The following is a 20,582-nucleotide window of genomic DNA, read 5'->3' as shown; positions in this document are numbered from 1 at the left end:
TCCCCACCGCCGCCTCCAGACCGCAGCCGGCTTGCTGTTGTCGCCGTCCTGTGGTGTGATGTGGGATCAGAGCTGGGGCGCGTCCTAGGCCTGGTCCACGCTGTCAGTCACGTGGCCTCTCACGGATCCCTTTTGCCCGATCAGCTTCTGCGTGACTCGCTGGGAGGTGCTCAGGTGAACAGTCTGCGAAGAAGACGCTTTTGTGGAATGCGTGGGTCCCCGAGGAGTCAGCCCCTCCCCGTGTCGTGACAGGGACCCTGCGGCCATGGGGGGGGGGGGCTCGTTCACCTCCATCTACTTAAGGCCAAACATTGAAAACTAGCATGGGGCCGGCCCTTCTGCTGAGTCATTGCGCTGCCCCTGTAATGCTGAGTCATGGTCACGGCAGGTCCCTGTTCCCGCGCAGCCTCCCACCCAGGCTGCTGCGGAGTGGGCTGGGCTGGGGGCGGCCCCTACTCAGCGGCTGGGAGGGAGCCAAGCTCGCAGCCGCCAAGCTGGTGGCTGGGGGTTGTGGGCGACATTGCCAAGGTCCCAGCTCTGGCCCAGCTGCAGCCAACCCCATGTCCCCATCAGGGCAGGAGGGTGCCCTCCTTGTGTAGCGAAACCAGAGCAGGAAGCCGAGAGAGACGGAGTGCCGCGGCCGTGTTCCGTGGACGCCCCTCCCGAGCCCGAATGTCAGAATGAGAAAGGGGTACGAAGGCTGCGTGGTCGGCAGGCTTCCTGGCCCTGCTTCTGCGAAGGCCCACGCTGGCCCCACACTGGCCCCACGTGACTCTCTCCCCCTGGCCGCCCGCTGGTGGCTCTCTTCAGTCAGTCTCTTCCTGGGTGTGGCCAAACCGGCTTCTGAAAGGGTGGGCAGAAGCCTTGGCTTCCTAAGGAAACGGGAGCAGAGCGTAAAGCACATAGCGGGAGCTCAGGCAAGGCTGCCACGTCCAGCCACGTCCACAGCTCCCCACGCCACCTTGGGTGCCGCATCCAGCCACGTCCACAGCGCCCACACCACCTTGGGTGCCGCATCCAGCCACGTCCACAGCTCCCCCACGCCACCTTGGGTGCCGCATCCAGCCACGTCCACAGCTCCCCCACGCCACCTTGGGTGCCGCATCCAGCCACGTCCACAGCTCCCCGCGCCACCTTGGGTGCCACGTCCAGCCACGTCCACAGCTCCCCGCGCCACCTTGGGTGCCACTGCCAGCCACGTCCACAGCTCCCCACGCCACCTTGGGTGCCACTGCCAGCCACGTCCACAGCTCCCCACGCCACCTTGGGTGCCACTGCCAGCCACGTCCACAGCTCCCCGCGCCACCTTGGGTGCCACGTCCACAGCTCCCCGCGCCACCTTAGGTGCCACTGCCAGTCATGTCCACAGCTCCCCGCGCCACCTTGGGTGCCATGTCCACAGCTCCCCACGCCACCTTGGGTGCCACTGCCAGCCCCATCCACAGCTCCCCACGGTCACCTTGGGTGAGGGCAGGAGCATGGGCAAGTGGCCAACAGTGCCCGCTCCCCCAGGCCCAGAGGCGTGTGAGCTGTGCCGCGGAAAGCTGTCTGCGGCCGATTGGTGAATTTGTCAGGCAGGGCCCTTGGCTACCCACCATTACAGGGCAGCATTTAAGGTACAGCAGAACAGCCCGCTGCTGGTGACAGCCGTGTGACCACAGGGTGGCTGTGTTCTGTGTACCTGCCAGGACTCAGGGGCGGGCAGCCCAGGCAGACCGCGGCCCCGGCCTCTCTGGGGGCTCCCTCCTGGGAAGGTGGGCAGGGCTGCAGGCTGCTCACCTGCCGTGCTGTGCGGTGGCCCCGGAGCCAGCTTTCTGTGGCGCCCTTCGGGGCCTGGCTCTTGCTGGTCCCGGCTCTCTTGAGGACCCCGCTGGTGTCCCGGGAAGGATACCTGGGTTCTGTCCCTGGCTGAGGCTGGCGTGGTGCCAGGGAGCCGTGGGAGTGCGCGAGACCACCCTGGGAAGACGTGGAGGTGCAGGGTGCCACTGCTCCCTCCGTGTCCCCCCACAGGTGGGCACCTTGCCAGGAGCATCAGTGCCTCTGAGAAAGTCTCCACGTCCCCTTGCTGGGCTCCACCAGTGTCTGTGTCTCGAGGGCCCCCCCCCCCCAGCACTGCGCTTTGAGCAAGCGGCGCCCCGTGTGCAGATGGGGGACTGCGGCAGCAGCCACCACGCTCCCGGGCCATGGCTTTCCCTCCCAGACGAGCTCTTAGACCCCGGCGCTTGCCGGTCCTATGGGCGCCGTGCTGGGCAGGGGGCCTCGTGAGGTCTCGTCGACGGAGGAGAGTGCCCGGGTCCTCGCCGTGGGGCCTGGCGTCCTGCCGGCTCACCTGTGTGTCCCCACCGTATGGGCCCTCTCCTACCCCCAGGGGGCTCCCTGTGCCCTGTCCCCACGTCCCCCGCACATCTTGCTGCTGTCACCACACGTTTGCCTGTTCGGTTTGTCTGCTCGTGCCTGGCTTCCTCACTTCCGGTCGCCTGTGAGAGTCGGCCTCGCTGCGGTCTGAGCCTAGGAAAATGCCCGCTCTTCTCTCGTGGGCGGGGTCAAGGCTCATAGGCAGTCGGCTCGGCCCCTGGGACTCCTGCCACTCCCCCCGGGCAGTGCCTAGGCCCCAGAGCCAGCCTTCAGCAGCACCTGCAGGCACCCTGGTCTGGAGTGGAGCTGCGGGGGCCCTGCCCTAGGACTCCTGTGGGGCCTCCCTTCGCCCTTGAACTCACCCAGCAGGAGCGGCGGCGGATGGCAGGCTCACCTCCTGTCTCCCGCCCTAGGGCGAGCTGCACAGGTACTGTGCCGCCTGGGATGCGGCCGACGGCAGATCCAGCGGCGAGAGCAAAGCGGGGTACAGCCCCCCTCACCAGCCCCCAGACAACCAGACTGACTGTGGCTGGGCACCGTTCGGTGAGTTCCAGCCCTCCTCGGCGGGGCTCCACTGGCTGTAGCCGTGGCAGTACCATCCTCACGTGTCGCTGTGTCTCCGTGGCAGCTGCCGTGGGGCCTGGAGTTGCCCGTGTGCAGAGCAGGCACCCCGGAAACGTGAGACCTGCTGACCGTTGTCTTGCCTTTTGTGTTTGTAGCCTGGTGGTTAGAGCTTTGCAGAGTGTGAATCCAGGTGGGAGGAAGGGAGGCCCGGGGGTGTGCTGGGGGCGGGGGGCGGGAGAAAAGCCCGAGCCGTGGAGACAGCGACAGGACATGACCGCCCTCCCACGGTGTGAGCTGTGGAGCGTGCCCTCCTCTAGGGATCGCTGGAAATGCGGCGACTTTGCATCCCCAGCGGAAGGTACGCCATCGCTTGCACGTCCCACGGACCCCGGGTGGAGAGGATGGATGTGTTTTATCGCCTTGCTCCAGACCATAAACCCAAGCACTGAGCTTCCCTGCCGATTCTCCCCCTGCAGATAAGAGCAACTACCAGCAGCTGCTTGGGGCCCTGGACTACTCCTTCCTGTGCGCCTACGCCGTGGGCATGTACCTGAGGTAGGTCTGCGTGGCCTGGCGCGGCGCACCCGGCTCGCCTCTGGCCGGGGCGGGGGCAGCGAGGAGTCCCACAAGGCAGCTCCCCAGGCAGAGGGCTCACGTCCTGGGTGTTGTGCACACCCTGACCCCTGCCAGTCCTGGTCCTGGGTGTGGCCACTTGGGAATGAGCACTGGAGGCTCTTAGGATGCTCACCCCGTGGTTGCAGTGCCACCGTCTGTGCACAGAGACTCGGTCAAGTGACAGGTGACATGCGTCTCCTCCTGATGCCCCAGCAGGACCCAGAGCCCACGGAGGTGGCTTTGCCTGGGGCTGGGGCCAGGGGCACAGACACGGCCAGGGACGCTGTGGCCCCGGGCAAGCTGCTCCTGTTCTTGAACCTCAGTTTCCCCTTTCTTGTCTCAGGAGTGAGGGGCCGGTTAGGTGAGCTAATGTCCATGGACGGTGAGGACAGCGCCAGGCCCAGGGTGCCCCCCCCCCAGTCCTGAGCCCGTTCCTGGCTTGGCCTGGGCAGGTGGTGGAAGAGCCATGGGCAAGGGGACCTGTGATTGGCTGGTTGGAAGCTGCCAGCACAGCTGGGGCCTCCTGTCTCCTGGCTGAGCTTCTGAGAGGACAAGGTCGTAGGTCGTGGCAGGGACCCTGTGAGCACGGCGCTGCTTCCATGAGATCCGCCCAGCTGGGGCTGCAGCCGTCTCCCGAGGGGTCAAACACGCGTGTTCTAGAGGGGGGCTCTTGCGGAGGGTCCGTAGTGTAAACGACCGGGGTGGGGTGTGCCTTCGTGGTGCCTGGAGGCACTGGTGGCTGTCGCGGCAGGGTGGGGACGCTGCTTCCGGCACGGCCGGCCTGGACCTCGCCGCGCTGAGGTCCAGAACCCTGGCCAGAGCAAAGCAGGCGGCTGCATTGTTTTTATTGGCAGTTGGTTTTTTATGCGTCCATCCAAGAGGTGATGGAGACAAAGTCCACCTAACGGGAGGCCCTACAGAAGTCTCATGACCGAAACAGGGACCCCCAGGGCTTCGTTGAAGGGGCCTCGTCCTGTGCCCACACAGCCCAGCGGCCGGCGGGACTGCTGGGGTAGTAACTGCCCGAGCTGACGACAGCGGGGCGTCTAATTCTGAACGTCAGGTGACGTCGGATACAACGGCCCAGGTTCAGGCAGGGGCGGTGTCCACTGCGCTCAGCCTTTTCTTTGCAGACCCCAAAAAAAGACTCCAAAGTGGAGTCAGTGTGCGCCCAGATCCGCACCGCGGGCCTGGAGAATGTTGCCGAGCCCTAGCCGGTGGCTCCAGCTCCCAGGAGCCCGTGTGACCGTGCCCTTGTCCTGGGCAGGTGCAGCAGGAAACCCGAGTGGGTGGTGTTCAGCTTCCATTGGCCAGCACTCCGACCCGGGTGCTGCTAGTGATTAACGCGAAGCCACTTTCTTCCGTTTCCGTGTGTAAAGGTCACGTGCGTGGTTCCAGGTAGATCTTGGCATTAGGGACTGGCCTGTGGTGTGTGAGGCCAGGGAGAGTGCCGGAGCTAGTTCCCGGCGCTGCCGGTGGGATTGTGCAGGAGAGAGTGAAACCCCCAGCATCCGTGGTCCTGCCAAGGGCGCGGACGTCAGCTGTGCCGTTCTGCAGCCGGTTCACGCACGGGAAAAGTCACGGTGTCGCCCCCCAGTGACACTGCCCTTACGGCAGTGAAGAATGTGTCTCGTGTGCACTGGTGTTGGGTGGCGGCAGCTGAGCGTGGTCAAAGCCTGTTGAATACCCAGCAGGTGTCGGGCCTGGAGGCTGTCCCCTCCCCGCCCCATCCTGTCACGGGCACCACAGTGGCCAGGGACTTGGTGAAGCTCCAAGGAGACCAGTTCACGACTGTCCGAAAGGAGCGGAGGGAGGGATTCCTCCCTGGGGCCTCAGCCCTGCCTTCCGCTGTCTCCAAGGCTGGGAGGGTGGCCGTGGCAGGAGGGGCGAGGTTCTACGTCCCCGGGGCCATGCACGTGGGCGACACAGCTCCTGGGATGGGAGGGCGCCGTGACAGGAGGGGCAAGGTTCCACGTCCCAAGGGCCATGCACGTGGGCGACACAGCTCCTCTCCTGGGTTGGGTGACTTGCTCAAGGTCCTAAGGATCCGTTTTCATGACCTTTTCTGTAGTGTAGTGCGGCAGTTGGGTTTTAAAGTGCAGTCTAGCTTTACAGGCCATTTATGGTTTCCGTGAAAGCTGGAGGAACTAGCAGGACCAGTTCTGAGCTCTTTAAACCATTCCTTGCCTTCTGCAAGCCAGTGTGCGGCTCGTGTCAGTCGCCAGCCAGTGACCTCTCACAGGAAGTCCCGGAGGTGTTGACGCTGCTGGGTTCTGGCGAGCAGGTGCCCCAGAGCACCAGCGGTTAAACCTTCCTGGAAACCGCGGGGATTCTGAGTTCCGGAAGCCCAGAGAACAGCACGCACACATCCGGGGCCTGAGGGGCGTGCCCGCTCGCTCATGTTTGTCTTCCTCTCCCTCCGCAGCGGCATCATCGGAGAGCGCCTGCCGATTAGGTATTACCTGACTTTTGGCATGTTTGCCAGCGGCGCCTGCACCGCCCTGTTTGGCTTGGGCTATTTCTACGACGTGCACAGCCTGGGGTTCTACGTGGTAACCCAGGTAAGGCTCAGGTCCACGGCGTGCCGGGCTGAGGGGAGGGGCTGTTCAGGTCGCAGGACCACAGCTCTGCCGAGAGAGGAGGGGCAGGACTGTGTCCTGGCTGAGGCTGGGGTCACCGGCCTGGGAAGCCCCCCTCCCTTGTGTGATCTAAATCCTGACAGCCGGAGACTTTGCTGTGGCCGAGTGGCCTCTACAGCATCCTGTCTGGAGCTCCCTGGAGCCGTCAGACCCTGGCCCGGCTGAGTCGGAGGTCTTGTCTTGCCGCAGGCTCACCCCCTCCGCAGTGGAGGGCTGTGGGGTGCAGGAGGGAAGGAGAGCCGCTCGAGGCGCTAGCAGGGGCGAGGCCCGGGAGGCCAGCTCTGCCCTCCTCCAGCCCCGGCCGTCCGCCCTGCCAGCAGTCCTGTGGCTGCGTGACTGACCAGCACTGGGGAGACGCAGTAAAACCTCCAGGGCCAATCGTACCTAACTGCTTCCCAAGACTTTTCTGCGACACTCGAAGAAGTTTAAGGACAAAAGTGACTCTCATCGGGTTAGAGCGAGAGCGGAGCTGCGAGTGTGGGTGCTGTGGTGCAGGAGAGCGACTGGGTGTCTGTGCCGTACCCTCCCCTACCCCAGGGAAGACCAACTAGGAGACAGGACTGTGGGTGTCTTCGCCATAAAGAAACGCTAATGTCAGAGCTGGATCGGACGCCATTCAGTGGGTACGTGCATCAAGACGTCACGTAGCACCCCAGAAACACCTGTGATTTTTCTGTTTGTTGTGGCCCAGCAGGTTAAGCTGCTGCCTGTGGCACTGGCATCCTCTATGAGCACCGGTTCGAGTCCCGGCTGCTCCACTTCCCATCCAGCTCCCTGCCAATGCGCCTGGGAAGCAGCAGAGGACGGCCCAAGTGCTGGTCCTCTGTCACCCACATGGGGACCTGGGTGGAACTCCTGGCTCCTAGGTTCAGCCTGGCCAGCCCCAGCCATTTGGGGAGTGCCAATTTTTGGGACAATTTCTCTCTCTCCGTCTCTCTGCCTTTCATAAAAATAAATCTTTTTATAAAAATTTAAAGTGACCACACTTGTGTATTGTCCTGGGCACCCACAGTGTGGGTTCTGGACGCCCCCTCGAGCTCCTATAACTCAGTGTGGTACCTGCACGGGGCCTGTGCCCAGCTGCCGTCAGCGTGAGATTGCCTCTAGGGTACTTGGAGCACTAGTGCCATGTGAGCGCTGTCACCTGTCACCACGCGGTCACCTGTCACCACGTGGTCACCGTCACCAGGTAGTGACACCTATCACCACGTGGTGTCACCATCATCAGGCTGTGTTGCCCGTTGTCATGCGGTGTCATCCATTACCACATGATGTGGCCTGTCACCACGTCATGTCACTGTCACCAGGCTGTGTCACCTGTCACCACGTGGTATCACCATCACCAGGCTGTGTTGCCTGTTGCCATGTGGTGTCACCCATCACCAGGCTGTGTCAGCTGTCACCACACGGTGTCACCCATCACAAGGCTGGCTGTTACCTGTTGCCACGTGGTGTCACTGTCACCAGGCTGTGTCACCTGTCACCACGTTGTGTCACTGTCACCAGGCTGTGTGGCCTGTCACCACGCGGTATCACCATCACCAGGCTGTGTCAGCTGTCACCACGCGGTGTCACCCATCACAAGGCTGGCTGTTACCTGTTGCCACGTGGTGTCACTGTCACCAGGCTGTGTCACCTGTCACCACGTTGTGTCACTGTCACCAGGCTATGTGGCCTGTCACCACGCGGTATCACCATCACCAGGCTGTGTCAGCTGTCACCACACGGTGTCACCCATCACCACATGATGTGGCCTGTCACCACGCGGTGTCACCCATCACCACATGATGTGGCCTGTCACCACGTGGTGTCACGTCACCAGGCTGTGTGGCCTGTTGCCACGCGGTATCACCATCACCAGGCTGTGTCAGCTGTCACCACACAGTGTCACCCATCACAAGGCTGGCTGTTACCTGTCACCACACGGTGTCACTGTCACCAGGCTGTGTTACACATTGTCACGCGGTGTCACCCATCACCACATGATGTGGCCTGTCACCACGCAGTGTCACGTCACCAGGCTGTGTCAGCTGTCACCACATGGTGTCACCCATCACAAGGCTGGCTGTTACCTGTTGCCACGCAGTGTCACTGTCACCAGGCTGTGTCACCTGTCACCACATTGTGTCACTGTCACCAGGCTATGTGGCCTGTCACCACGCGGTATCACCATCACCAGGCTGTGTCAGCTGTCACCACACGGTGTCACCCATCACAAGGCTGGCTGTTACCTGTTGCCACACAGTGTCACTGTCACCAGGCTGTGTTGCACATTGCCACACAGTGTCACCCATCACCACATGATGTGGCCTGTCACCACACGGTGTCACCCATCACCACATGATGTGGCCTGTTGCCACGCGGTGTTGTGTGGGGCTGACGCTGACAGCAGAGGTCTACAGCAGTAGACGCGGCCCCCAGGGACTGGCGACAGTGTCTGTCAAGCTTGGCTGAACCCTCAGATACAGAGGGGCTGAGGATGGAAACACAGGAAGTTAGAGAGAAGGGGGTCCTTGGCTGTGGGCCACGCCTGGTCAGCCAGAGGCCCCGGCCGTCCGCTGGAGGAGTGCCGGGCTCTGCCGGCCCCACCACCAAGCTAGGCCTTGTCTTGCGGGGTGTCCTAGCGTGGCCCTGGGTCTCACGAGACTGAAGCCAAGCTGCTGATCCGGCCCCTCAGTCCCCACCAGGCGCCCAGGCTCAGGGCTCGAGGAGGGCGGAGGTGCCTCCCCCGGGCTCAGCCAAGCTCACGTCTGTTTCAGAGGGTGGCGAGCGACAGCCCCATCTTCGTGACGTAGCGAGGGAACGCCAGCCGCTGGGACGCTGGGGTCACAGCGTGGCTTCTGACCATTCAGGGCACAGCCGGAACGCTCTGCTCTGTGAGGTTTTTAGATTCAAAAGTGACTGAAGACCTTGGCCCTGGGCTGTCGGCGGGGTCTCTGCCTGGTGGTGATGGTGGGCTTCTGGCCGGGTTTTTTTCTGCTTCCCTCCACTTGTCCTAGAGCACCCACAGTAGGCACATGTCACTTTTATTAGATGTACACCTGGCCACGGCACCTGGGACTCCTGCGTCCCATACCAGGTGCCGGGGTTGGCGTCCTCGCTCCATTTCCGATTCAGCTCCCTGCTGAGCCACGCTGGGAGGCAGCAGGTGCCGGCTCAAGTGCCTGGGTCTCCGCCTCCCACTCCGTGACCCTGGTGGAGCTCCGGCTCCTGGCTCTGGGCTGAGCCAGCCCAGCCTTGACTGTTGTAGGCTGAACCAGAAAACGGAAGATTCATCTCTGTAACTCTGATTTCAAATACATAAAATAAGCTTAAAAAAGAAAGATAAGAAGTATCTATTTTTATTTTTTAAGGGTTTATGTTAAAGGCAGAGTGGCAGAGAGAGAGAGACAGATCAGTCTTCTATCTGCTAGTTCACTCCCCAGATGGCCACAACGGCCAGGGCTGGGCCAGGCTGAAGCCAGGAGCCAGGAGCTCCATCAGGGTCTCCACGTGGGTGACAGGGACTCTGGTACTTGAGAGTCCCTGCCACCCACGAGGGAGACCCCGGTGAGCTCTGCTCATCTTCTGCTGCTTCCCAGCTGCATTAACGGAGCTGAATCAGAAGTGGAGCAGCCGGGACTCGAACCAGCGCCCCAGGAAGGGCTCCAGGCATCCACAGGCGGCAGCTTAACCTAATGTGCCACAGCAGCTGCCCCAAAAGCAGAGTCTAGGGTGTGCATACGTGTTCTGTATGCACTGTGTGTGTATTCCATGTATGTCAGCCATGAGGGCACTTAGTGGGAAAATGGGACTGAACGTGTGAGTTTATTTTGGTATAAAAATTTGGTGCAAAAGGGTTTTTTCCACAATATGCAGGAAATGCATATTATAAAACAACTGCATGGATTTGAAAACTGTTTTTACAGCAAAATCAGCTCATGCTTTTAATTCCATTTTCCACAAACTTTATGAGGAAGCACTCGTGTGTGTGTGTGTGTGTGTACATATATATATAAAGTATATCTATGTATTTTAAGAATCTGGATTCGTATCAGCCATGTCTGCATATGTATGATATGCAAATATAAATTTCAGAACATGCCCCTGGCTGCTGAGGCCACAGGTGTTGCCCCTTCCTGTGTGAGCGGCTCAGCGGAGCTCCTGGGGCACTGAGCCCACCCTCTGTCCCCCCACCCCCGCTGCAGGTCGTCAACGGGCTGGTGCAGACCACCGGCTGGCCCAGCGTCGTCACGTGCCTCGGCAACTGGTTTGGAAAAGGAAGGTGAGAAAAAAACGGCCCCATTTCCAACAGCGTTTATTTTCTAGAAGATTCTGATCATAAGCAGAAAAAAACCTCAGCTTTAGGCTTTCCTGAGACTCCAGACAGCAAACGCCCTCGGTTTACCCCTGTTTAAAATGAGGAGTTCGCGGGGCTGGTGCTGTGGCACAGTGGGTTAAAGCCCTGGCCTAAAGCACCGGCATCCCATATGGGCACTGGTTCAAGTCCTGGCTGCTCCTCTTCCGATCCAGCTCTCTGCTGGCCTGGGAAAGCAGTGGAGGATGGCCCAAGTCCTTGGGCCCCTGCACTCTCGTGGGAGATCCGGAGGAAGCTCCTGGCTCCTGGCTTCGGATCAGCCCAGCTCTGGCTGTTGTGGCCATTTGGGGAGTGAACCAGCAGATGGAAGACCTCTCTTTCTACCTCTGCCTCTCTGTAGCTCTGCCTTTCAAATAAATAAATAAATCTTAAAAATAAAATAAAATGAGGAGTTTGGAAACCTGGGGCTGTGGCCGGCTGTGAGCACTTTGTCCCTGGGGCTCCGCCCCTCCTGGCCTCCTGGAGCAGAGCTGGGGGGCGATGGCGGAGCCTGCACTGTTAACTCGATGCTCAGAAGCCTGGACCAAGGCTGAGGCCCCGCACGGGACCCAGCGCTGCAGCCCTGCCTGCATCGGGGCTCTGGGCAGTGTGGGGAGGACACAGGCCCAGCTCAAGACGTGGAGCGAGTGGGGAGGCCCTGCCGGATACTGCGCTCCGGCCGCCTGCGCACGGCAGCTCCAGCCTGGTCGCCGAGGCCGCTCCTCCCCGGCCTGGCTTTAGATTGTGAGCCTCCAAGAGTGTCAGGGAAGGCGTCTGTCCTGTTAAATCGTAGAAGCAGCTCTGAGAGAAGAGGCGCGGTCCCGTTTCCCATGAGCCTCTGGGGGCCCTGCCTGCTGGCGTCCTTGTCGCTGGCCGTGCACGCCGCGTGCCTGCCTGTGCAGCCCCTCTCACCAGCGCGGTTCTGTGTCCTGCAGGCGAGGCCTGATCATGGGCGTCTGGAACTCCCACACGTCCGTGGGCAACATCCTGGGGTCCTTGATCGCCGGCTACTGGGTGTCCACCTGCTGGGGCCTGTCCTTCGTCGTGCCAGGGGCCATCGTGGCGGCCATGGGGATAGTGTGCTTTCTCTTCCTCATCGAACGTAAGTACGCCGCTGCGGCCGGGACCCTGGGGGCTTCCATGTGCCCCGGGGCAGTGGGCGGGGGGCTTCCATGTGCCCCGGGGCAGGGGGGCCGGCTGTGTGCCTTGGCTCTCCTCCCAAGGGGCTGCCTGCTCATGCACAGGCCTTCCGAGCAGCCATCTCCCTCCTGGTCTCGCTGGATTTTCTGCCATTCCTGATTTCTGGAGTGTCCCTTGTCGAAGTTCCTTCTTCCCTGTCCTCAGCTCCAGGCGTTCATGTCCAGGAATCTCAGCTGCCTGGGGCTGGCGCTCACAGGCAGGGGTGCAGGCCAGCCACAGCTCACACGCAGGGGTGCAGGCCCGGCCACGGCGCTCACACGCAGGGGTGCAGGCCCGGCCACGGCGCTCACACGCAGGGGTGCAGGCCAGCCACAGCTCACACGCAGGGGTGCAGGCCCGGCCACGGCGCTCACGGGCAGGGGTGCAGGCCCAGCCACGGCACTCACACGCAGGGGTGCAGGCCCAGCCATGGCACTCACGGGCAGGTGTGCAGGCCCGGCCACGGCGCTCACATGCAGGGGTGCAGGCCCGGCCACAGCTCACACGCAGGGGTGCAGGCCAGCCACGGCGCTCACACGCAGGGGTGCAGGCCAGCCACAGCTCACACGCAGGGGTGCAGGCCAGCCACAGCTCACACGCAGGGGTGCAGGCCCGGCCATGGCGCTCACACGCAGGGGTGCAGGCCCAGCCACGGCACTCACACGCAGGGGTGCAGGCCCAGCCATGGCACTCACGGGCAGGTGTGCAGGCCCGGCCACGGCGCTCACATGCAGGGGTGCAGGCCCGGCCACAGCTCACACGCAGGGGTGCAGGCCAGCCACGGCACTCACACGCAGGGGTGCAGGCCAGCCACGGCGTTCACACGCAGCAGTGCAGGCCCGGCCCACCTGGCTGCACCTGCTCAGCCCAGTCTCGCTGCTGGACACGAGCTGCCTGGCCGGCCGGGTGCTTGCTGAGAAGCCGCGTCCTGGACCACATCCTAGCACCACAGCGTGACCCAGGGCTACGCGTCTTCATTAGCTGAAGACAGTCAACTCCTCGCCCGGTTCCGGAGTCAGAACCAAACTTCTGACGTCATTGAGCTGGGAATTAATTTTCGGAGTGGAGATCGGCAGGCAGGGATCTGAGCGCCACCCCACCCCCCTCGCCCTGGAGAGAAGCAGCGCCGCGTCAGGGGCTGTGTGTGGCCCTTAGGTGCTTTCAGGGCCGCCCCTCCAACGGCGTCAGGCGGGGGCCCCAGGCAGTGGGGCTGCAGACCCTGCCCCGCCCCCGCCGCCCTAGCGGGCCCCTTGTGAACAGGCATCCCTGACCCTCGCGTCCTGGACTGCTGGAGCTGCAGGCGCAGGGCCGTGCTGGGCTCCAGGTGACGGAGTCCACGAGGTGCCTGGGCCCTGAGGGAGGGGCGTGTGAATGGCCGAAGGTGCTGCGTGGTGGGGGGCGGGAGCTGCGCGGTGAGGAGGCAGCGCCACGTGCTTCGTGGTGGCCTCTGCCCTCCGTGTCCGGGCGGCCGGGGTGGACACTGCATGCTACTAGCGGTGGCCGGGGCTGTCCATCCTGCTCCTTCACCGCCTCCTGCCCAGGGCGAGGCCCGAAAGACGGGTGCCCCCACCCCGTGTCTGCTCTGAAGCCGCTCTGGGCCGCGTCCCAGCCAGGGGACATGTATGCTCTTGTCCTGCAAGGCAAAGGCCCAGGAGGAGCCACGCGTGGGGGCTGGGCGGCTCTCGGGAGGTGTGGCCTCCCCTGGCCACCCTTAAGGGTGTCACAGTGCGAGTAGAGAGACTGGGGGACAGCGATGTTCTCGCGGTGTCACCCTGTGTCTCGCGGGAGCGATCTTGGCCGTGGGAGACCTACAGCCCTGCAGCTCTGTCCGTGCTCACGGCACGGTTTGCCCAAGGCTGCCTGAAGACCAGGCTGTGTAAAACAGATGCCCCTGGAGCCTAAAGGAGGCACTGGGGCTGGTGCCCACCCAGGCCTGGTGGCCAAAGCCCGGCTGCGGGCTCCCCGGTGCTTGGCCGCAGGTCCCTGGTGTCGTGTTGAAGTCGCAGGGTGCAGCCCGGCTCCTCGGCTCCCCTCTCCTGCTCCGTGTCAGGCCGGGCACTGTGTCTCCTGTAAGTTCGCTCCTGACGCGCCCCTGGCCCTGAGGGACTCCTCCGGAGTGGTTCCGGGCCCTGGCCCGTGCACCTTGCTTTTTGTGCTTTTGTATTTCAACGCCCTGTGCTCGCGGTCTGCTCGGCCATCCTCGCCACGGTGTGGACGCCGTCTCTGCCCCTACGTGGGCGTGAGCTGGGGGACTGCTGCCACACGTGGGGCTGGCGGTCGGGGTCACGGGCCGAGAGCCGGCGTGGCAGGCTGGTGGGGGGTGGCCGAGCTGCACCCTCACCCCTCCTGGGCGTGCTCTGGTCTTTTTCTTAACCTTGTGCTCACTCCGTGAAAGTCCAAGACAGCCCCTTGTTCCTCTACATGAAGTCACGCTGTCCACTTAGGGTGGATACCGCGAGGTCTCAGGGTGTGGGTGGCTCCTGAAAGGTCCCTAGAGTGACGTGAATTAACGAGTTCATCCACGCGCACGCTTTCCAGTGTGTGTCGTCTCCGCGGCTGGAGCAGCTAGAGCCTGCCCGGTCGGCGTGTGTCCCTAGCGCAGAGGTTCCCGCACCCACGGGCGCGCCGGCTGTGGCTGAGACCTGCGTGTGGGCGGAGGGTCAGCCTTGCTGTTTTTTCCCTTGCAGATCCCAAGGACATCCGGTGCTCCTCGGCCCTCCCGGCGGTAAGGACTCGCGCTCGGCCCACGCCCTCGCGCTCTCTGCCTGTCCGGTCAGTGCGCCATTCCGCTCTTGCTCCTCTAAGACCACTTCCTCTCACTCGCGAGACGTGAGAACGTGCCAGTCTCGCCGCGTGTCACCCGGGAGCTCCCATCACGCTCCGCGACAGGCTTCGGCCCTGCTTCTCGTCTGTCTCCCCCAGCATGTGGGCGATCACGCCGGCCAGATCCCGGCCCCCAGGGCAGTGCCTGGCGTCAGTGAGGGAGGAGCCACACACACCACCACCACCACCATCCTCCCCCCCCCCCCCGGCCCCTTTACTTGGAGAGAAGGGTTCTGGTGCTTGAGTGAACAAAAATGAGGACCGTAAGGGGACTGGAAGATCCCGGCCTCTGGGGGGCGCTAGTGGGCGAGCGTCGCAGACGGGCAGCTGCGTTTCCAGGCGCCTCGCGAGCAGGCACCTTGGCGTCCACGCGTGCATGGACGTGGTCATTGTCAGTGGGCTCTGGGGTCCGGCAGAACCTGGGCGCTCACCCTCCTCCTCTAACCAGGGCTCCGTCCACCCAGTGGGGCCAGGCCTAGGGGCAGGGAGCAGGTCTGTCTGTCGTGCGGTGTTCAGGAGGACAGAGACCCCCCCAGGCAGGAGCGTTGCTGCTGCTGGGGCTCAGGTGTGCGCCCCCACCCCACGGCAGCTCTCCCAGGACGGCCCCCACCTGCTGAGAGGCGTGAGTGGGGCACTGGCCGTGGCCTGCCTCTCTGGGAAGCTGCCCGGGGGTTTTAGCCTCGGTGACTTCCCCAGGGAAGCAGAGGTCATCAGAGTCCGCAGAAAATGCCCTGCGCTCCCCAAACCCTGGCCGTGACCTTGGCTCTGGACTGGCTCCCCTCTGCTCTGCTGGGACACTGCCCCTCTTGGTCGCTGTGGCTCTGATCCTGCCTTGTCTTAGGGACCACCCAGGAGGGCATGGCTCACCTCCCTTTCCAGGGCTTCCCGAAATGCCATCAGGCCTGCCCTGGGTGCAGCTGCTGGGGGGAGCGCTGGGGGCGCTCTAACGCTACAGTCAGCGCAGATGCCTGTGGTCACCGGCCCCCTGCAACCAGGGCGTGCGCCGGTCGCATCTTCTCCGCCCAAATGGAGGTTTAGGCTCCGCCACTGCGGGCCATCAGTGCCGTCTCCTCCCTGCCTCAATGAGCCGTCCTTTTGGAAGCTGCTGATTCCCTGGGGCATCGTCCTGGTCAACTCTCCCACCCACGTGTCACCCCCAGTGGTGGCGGAGTTCCTGTTGCTCTGGCGCCGCCCCCTTCCCGGAGCCTCACCGGGTCCTGCTCAGGTGGGCGAGGTTCTCCCGTGGCAGGCAAGGCTGCAGCCCGATGCGCAGCTTCCGTAACGTGTCTTTCCCTGGACTTCTGCAGGGACGCCTTCATAGAACCAACGCTGGGCAAGTCTGTCTAGAAGTGTTACTGTTAGAATAATTATTTTTTTCTAATATTTTTATGTTTTGGTGATGGAAATTTGAAAGCATGAAGAGGTCAGAGTAATAGTGCAGTGGACCCCATGTCGTCACCACCCAAGCCCCCGGCCCCCGGCTCATCTCACTTTATCAGACCCCTCCGGCAGCGACTGGTGGTAGGGACACCTGCCAAGTTGCCCTGAGACGCCATCGTGGTAACAGCTCGGCGGGACCGAGACAGTGGGCCGGTGGCCCTAGCTGTCCTGTGGATCGGTGACTCAGACCCCAGTCCAAAACCAGCCCTCGCCTTGACGTCGGCCGCTTGTCAGCAAGAGCGCCGAGACCATGGTGGGAGAGGGGCAGCAGAGTCCGCAGGCTCTGGGACAGTGGAACTCCAGATACAGGGAGTGAGCCTGGACCTCAGCGCACGCCTCCACAAAGACTCCACGAAGGAGCTCAGGCTACAGAAGTCTCAGAAGACAGCCCGGGAGTAAGTCTTCATGACCCTTCTTAGATCCGACTCCGCAGGTGCAAGGGGTGGGAGAGCCGGTGGACCTGACGCCTGTGAAGTGTGGCCAGACAGCTCCTGGGATGAGGGAGAGGCTTGGGAACCACGGCTCTGGTCAGGGACTTCATCCCCGATGGACAAAGACCTGCGACAGCAGTGGAAAGGTGACCCAGTTTAAAAACGGGCAAATGACTCGGAGAGACGTTTCTCCAAAGACATCCAGGTGTCCAGGAACTCCCGGAAAAGCTGCCGACGCCACCACGTCGGGGACGCACGAGGAGAGGCACCGGATGTCCGCCACTGTGCTGGGATCGGATGGGGGAGGGGTGTTGGGAGGGCTGGGCGGGGCTGGGCGCTGGGGAGGAGGTCACAGCCGGCTGGTGGCCCCTGCCCCGGCAGCACCAAGCGCCTCCGTGACCCAGCCGTTCCACTCAGGAGAAATGAGAGCCTGCGTCCACTCAGGAGCTTCACACAAGCGTTCCAGGCCACGTGACTCCTCATAGCCAACGTGTGGGACCCGTGCAGGCGTTGGTCAGCTGGCGGTCGGGCGACTCAGACACGGCGTTGTCACTGTGGAATCTTCTCTGGCAATGAAAGGAGTTAAGCGCTGATGTGTGCGGCGACACACGTGAGCCCTGAAAACACGATGCGGGGGGAAGGAAGCCCATCGTGAAAACCGCATGGCACACGGAAGCCACATGGCACGGGAAAGCCACACGGCACGGGAAAGTCCCACGGCACAGAAGCCACGTGGCGCGGCGCTGTCCGGTGAAGCGCCCAGGAGTCCGGAGGTGCGGCGGCCGTGTGGTGAAGCTGGTAGCAGAGGCTCCGGAGCTCACGGGCCAAAAGCTGCCGCGTGTGGCCCTGCACTAGTGAGCAGCCTGGTGTGTGCGCCACGTCCCAGCCACGCTGCTGGAGACAGGAGTGCGCGGACGGACAGACGGACGGGCAGCTGGGCGAGCACACAGCCCTTTCTGTCTCCACGGTCGGGTCACCATCGAGGTCTCCCGTTGTCTCCTAGCTGGCTTTGCATTTCTTTTTAAGATTTTATTTATTTGAGAGACAGTTACAGACAGAGAGAGGGAGAGAGAGAGAGAGAGAGAGGTCTTCCATCCGCTGGTTCACTCCCAAAATTACCACAACAGCTGAAGCTGAGCTGATTCAAAGCCAGGAGCCAGGAGCTTCCTCCAGGTCTCCCACGTGGGTGCAGGGGCCCAAGGACTTGGGCCATCTTCTACTGCTTTCCCTGGTCACAGCAGAGAGCTGGATCGGAAGTGGAGCAGCCGGGACTCGAACTGGTGCCCATATGGGATGCCGGCACTGCAGGCGGAGGCTTTCCCCGCTGCGCCACAGCGCCCCCCCCCCCATGTAGTTGCATTGCTCTGCACAGGATCGGGTGGGGCTGTTCCTCGTCTTCGGCTCCGTCACTGTTGGCCCCACGTCTGTGTTGCTGTTTGCTGTCCTGTGACTTGTTCCTGTGGGGAGGACGGAGCTCCCGCATCGGGCTCGTGGGCCCTGTCCCTGGCCACGCGTGTGAAGGGACCCTCTGTCCCAGCTCGCGTGTAAGCCGGGAACCTTGATCCAACCCAGACTTGGGTTTTCCAGTTCTATTTTGCTTCCAGCGACTCAGGACACTTGGGACGGGAAGCAGTCAGTCCTTTACCCAGCCGTGTCTCCCTCGGCGGCTGCAGGGCCGTGGCTTCGTCCTTTGAGCTGTGTGCGCTCGCTGGGTCACGCGGGCTGAGGCAGCCGTGCAGGGCCCACCTTCCTCCTCGAGGCTGTGCCTGAAGCTGCGCCGCTGTCTCCGTGACAGCTGGGTTCCCGCCGGGCAGCAAGCAGCGGGGAAACCAGGCGCTGTGGCGCAGGCAGGATGGGAAGGGGCTTCTGCCTCCCTGGTCCAGTCGTGCAGGTAGGCATAGCCAGCCCGGGGTGGCGTGGTGAGTCCCTGCGCCACCAGCCCAGGTTCCTCCGGCCTCTGCTTTGCCCCTGTTCACGCCGGAGCTGAAGTATCCAAGCAGCTAAAACAGTGTTGCTGCTTAGTAATTATTTGTCGAATAAACGGGTGAAGGATTAGTGCCGGTTGCTGCTGGAGCTCCAGCCATTACATCTGTATCCCAGCCAGGAGGAAGGGGGACGGGGAATTCTTCCTAGAAGGTCCTCACATCATTCGTTGCAGGGAGCGAACAGAGGCTGAGCCTTCAGCACCCGGGTTCCTGGCTGAAAACCTGGGGCTCTGGGGACGTGAAGAGGAGGGTGCGGAGGAGCCTGCCTGCCCCCGGCTGGAACGGTCAGGGGCGCGCGCCAGCCCGCTCACCATCCCGGCCCGCCAGGGGCGCCCACACGCACCGAGCCCTTCTGAGTGCAGGACGCGGACTTGTGCCTCCAGGGTGGCTCTGAGCACCTCGTCTGCTTCAGCCTCGCGCTCTGGGCCACCCAGAGCCGGGGGCGCCTCTGGGTCTCCCGCTGTGGGAGTCCTGGGGCGGGGGGCACAGCTGGCCTAGACCAGGCCCTGGAGAGGCCCTCCATCTCTGCGCCCAAGGAACCGCCTTCGTCTCCACCCCTGCCCCGTGGCAGGAGAGTGGGAAGTGACCCTGGGCTGGGAGCTGTCAGGGCAGCCTGCCCATGCCCCCCCAGCCCCTGAGTAAGCCACGCCCCCCTCCCCGCCTGGGAGAGCCCTCCTCCCCTCCTCCCCTCCTCCCCAGCCAGGTCACCTGCGGAGGGCCTCTGCCCTGTTGTCTCTCCAGCCACGGCGAAGGCCACGGCCACTCAGGAGGCTGGGCCTGCCCACGCCGGGTCTCGGCTTAGCCTCCCCGCAGGCTCTCTGTCCGAGGCTCTGGGGCCCCGGGCCCGCACTGCCCAGCCCCGGGCCTCCGCCGTGTGTCGTTGTCGGGCAGCAGCGCACTTGGCTTCCATTTCTGATTCCGTAGTTGCTCTAATTGAAATTCTCCCTCCCTCCCAGCATTCCAAAGGCGTTGAGAACGGCACAAACAGGTTCAGGCTCCAGAAGCAAACCGTAAACCACGGGAACAGGCCCCTGGTAAGCTCTCCGCCACGCCGCTGCCTGCGGGGTCAGAGGGGCCCCGTCGTCCTCCCGTGCCAGCTCTCTCTGGACGGCAGGCTGCACTTGTTCTGTGATTGTTAATCAAATCGGAACGCGATTCAGCCGCTCAGCAACGGGCGCTGTCCCGGATCGGGGACAGGGACACGGGGACGCTTGGTCGCCTGGCCGTCTGGCCGTGAGTGCCAGGCCATGGGGGAGTGGGCGTGTCCCAGCCTGCTCTGAGGGAGGCCCAGAGCAGAGCTGTGCAGGTCACGGCCAGGCGAGGTGAGGGGCACAGAGTTGTTCCACCCCTCCCCAACTTGCAGCTGGGCACTGAGGTGTTGCGCACCTGCCTGGGAGGGGGGAGGCCACAGTGCGGCCCAGCAGCCTCCCCGGTGGCTTGTGGGTGGCCTCACGTCACCTCTGCGTGGCTGACCCCTCAGCCCACAGGGACACAGTGGACTTTTTTTTTTAAGATTTATTTTATTTATCTGAAAGGTAGAGTGACGGAAGAGACCAAGAGAGAGAGCGAGAGAGAATCTTCCATCTGCTGGGTCACTCCCCAGATGGCCACCACAGCTGGGGCTGGGCCAGGCTGAAGCCACGGGAGCCCAGAACTCCATCCGGGTCTCCCACATGGCCGGCAGGGACCCCGGCACCCCTCCACTGCTTCCCAGGGGCATCAGCAGGGAGCTGGGTTGGAAGCAGAGCAGCTGGGACTCGAACCCGTGCCCTGGCACTGGGGCTTAACCATCGCAGCACTGCCCCGCTTTTTTTCCTTGATCACTTGGAGGAATTTATTCCTGGTGGTCAAAGCGCTACACCAGGGGAAAACCATACCGTGTACTTCTTGGTCTTCGGGTTTTTAGGACAAGCATAGGAAGTGGTGAATCAACCGAAATGCTTTACAATACCTGCTCTGGAGTCTACCCTTATGAAATGTTGTTTGGGGTGGCACTGTGGTGTCACAGGGCGTCGGTTCAAGTCCCAGCTGCTCCACTTCCGATCCAGCTCCCTGTTGGATGCTCCTGGGAAGCAGCAGAAGGTGGCCCGAGTGCTTGGGCCCCTGCACCGCATGGGAGACGTGCCCCTCGCCCCCGGCCGAGCGCTTGGGAAAACTCACCAGGAGCTCAACCTGGCTCCCCGGTCTCCTCCGGAAACGAGCGGCTGGGGTTTGG

General features: G+C 63.0%; 1 protein-coding gene across 2 annotated transcripts in view; it reads left to right on the top strand.

The window, feature by feature from the left end:
• Nucleotides 1–20,582, top strand: part of SLC37A1 (solute carrier family 37 member 1) — a 58,474-nt gene that overhangs the window by 19,500 nt on the left and 18,392 nt on the right. The window contains exons 3-9 of one of the 2 annotated variants that reach the window (XM_062175140.1): nt 2,769–2,898; nt 3,396–3,474; nt 5,960–6,095; nt 10,361–10,437; nt 11,445–11,611; nt 14,376–14,413; nt 19,324–19,401. In XM_062175140.1, coding sequence (XP_062031124.1) covers nt 2,769–2,898; nt 3,396–3,474; nt 5,960–6,095; nt 10,361–10,437; nt 11,445–11,611; nt 14,376–14,413; nt 19,324–19,401 — 705 coding nt within the window. The remainder of the gene's footprint in view (nt 1–2,768; nt 2,899–3,395; nt 3,475–5,959; nt 6,096–10,360; nt 10,438–11,444; nt 11,612–14,375; nt 14,414–19,323; nt 19,402–20,582) is intronic. The other variant, XM_062175142.1, reaches the window with a different exon arrangement.

The sequence above is a fragment of the Lepus europaeus genome, chromosome 2 (assembly GCF_033115175.1).
Source record: "Lepus europaeus isolate LE1 chromosome 2, mLepTim1.pri, whole genome shotgun sequence".
Lineage (NCBI taxonomy): Eukaryota > Metazoa > Chordata > Mammalia > Lagomorpha > Leporidae > Lepus > Lepus europaeus.
Note: the sequence above shows the minus strand (reverse complement) of the source record. Positions and strands in the feature narration are given on the sequence as shown.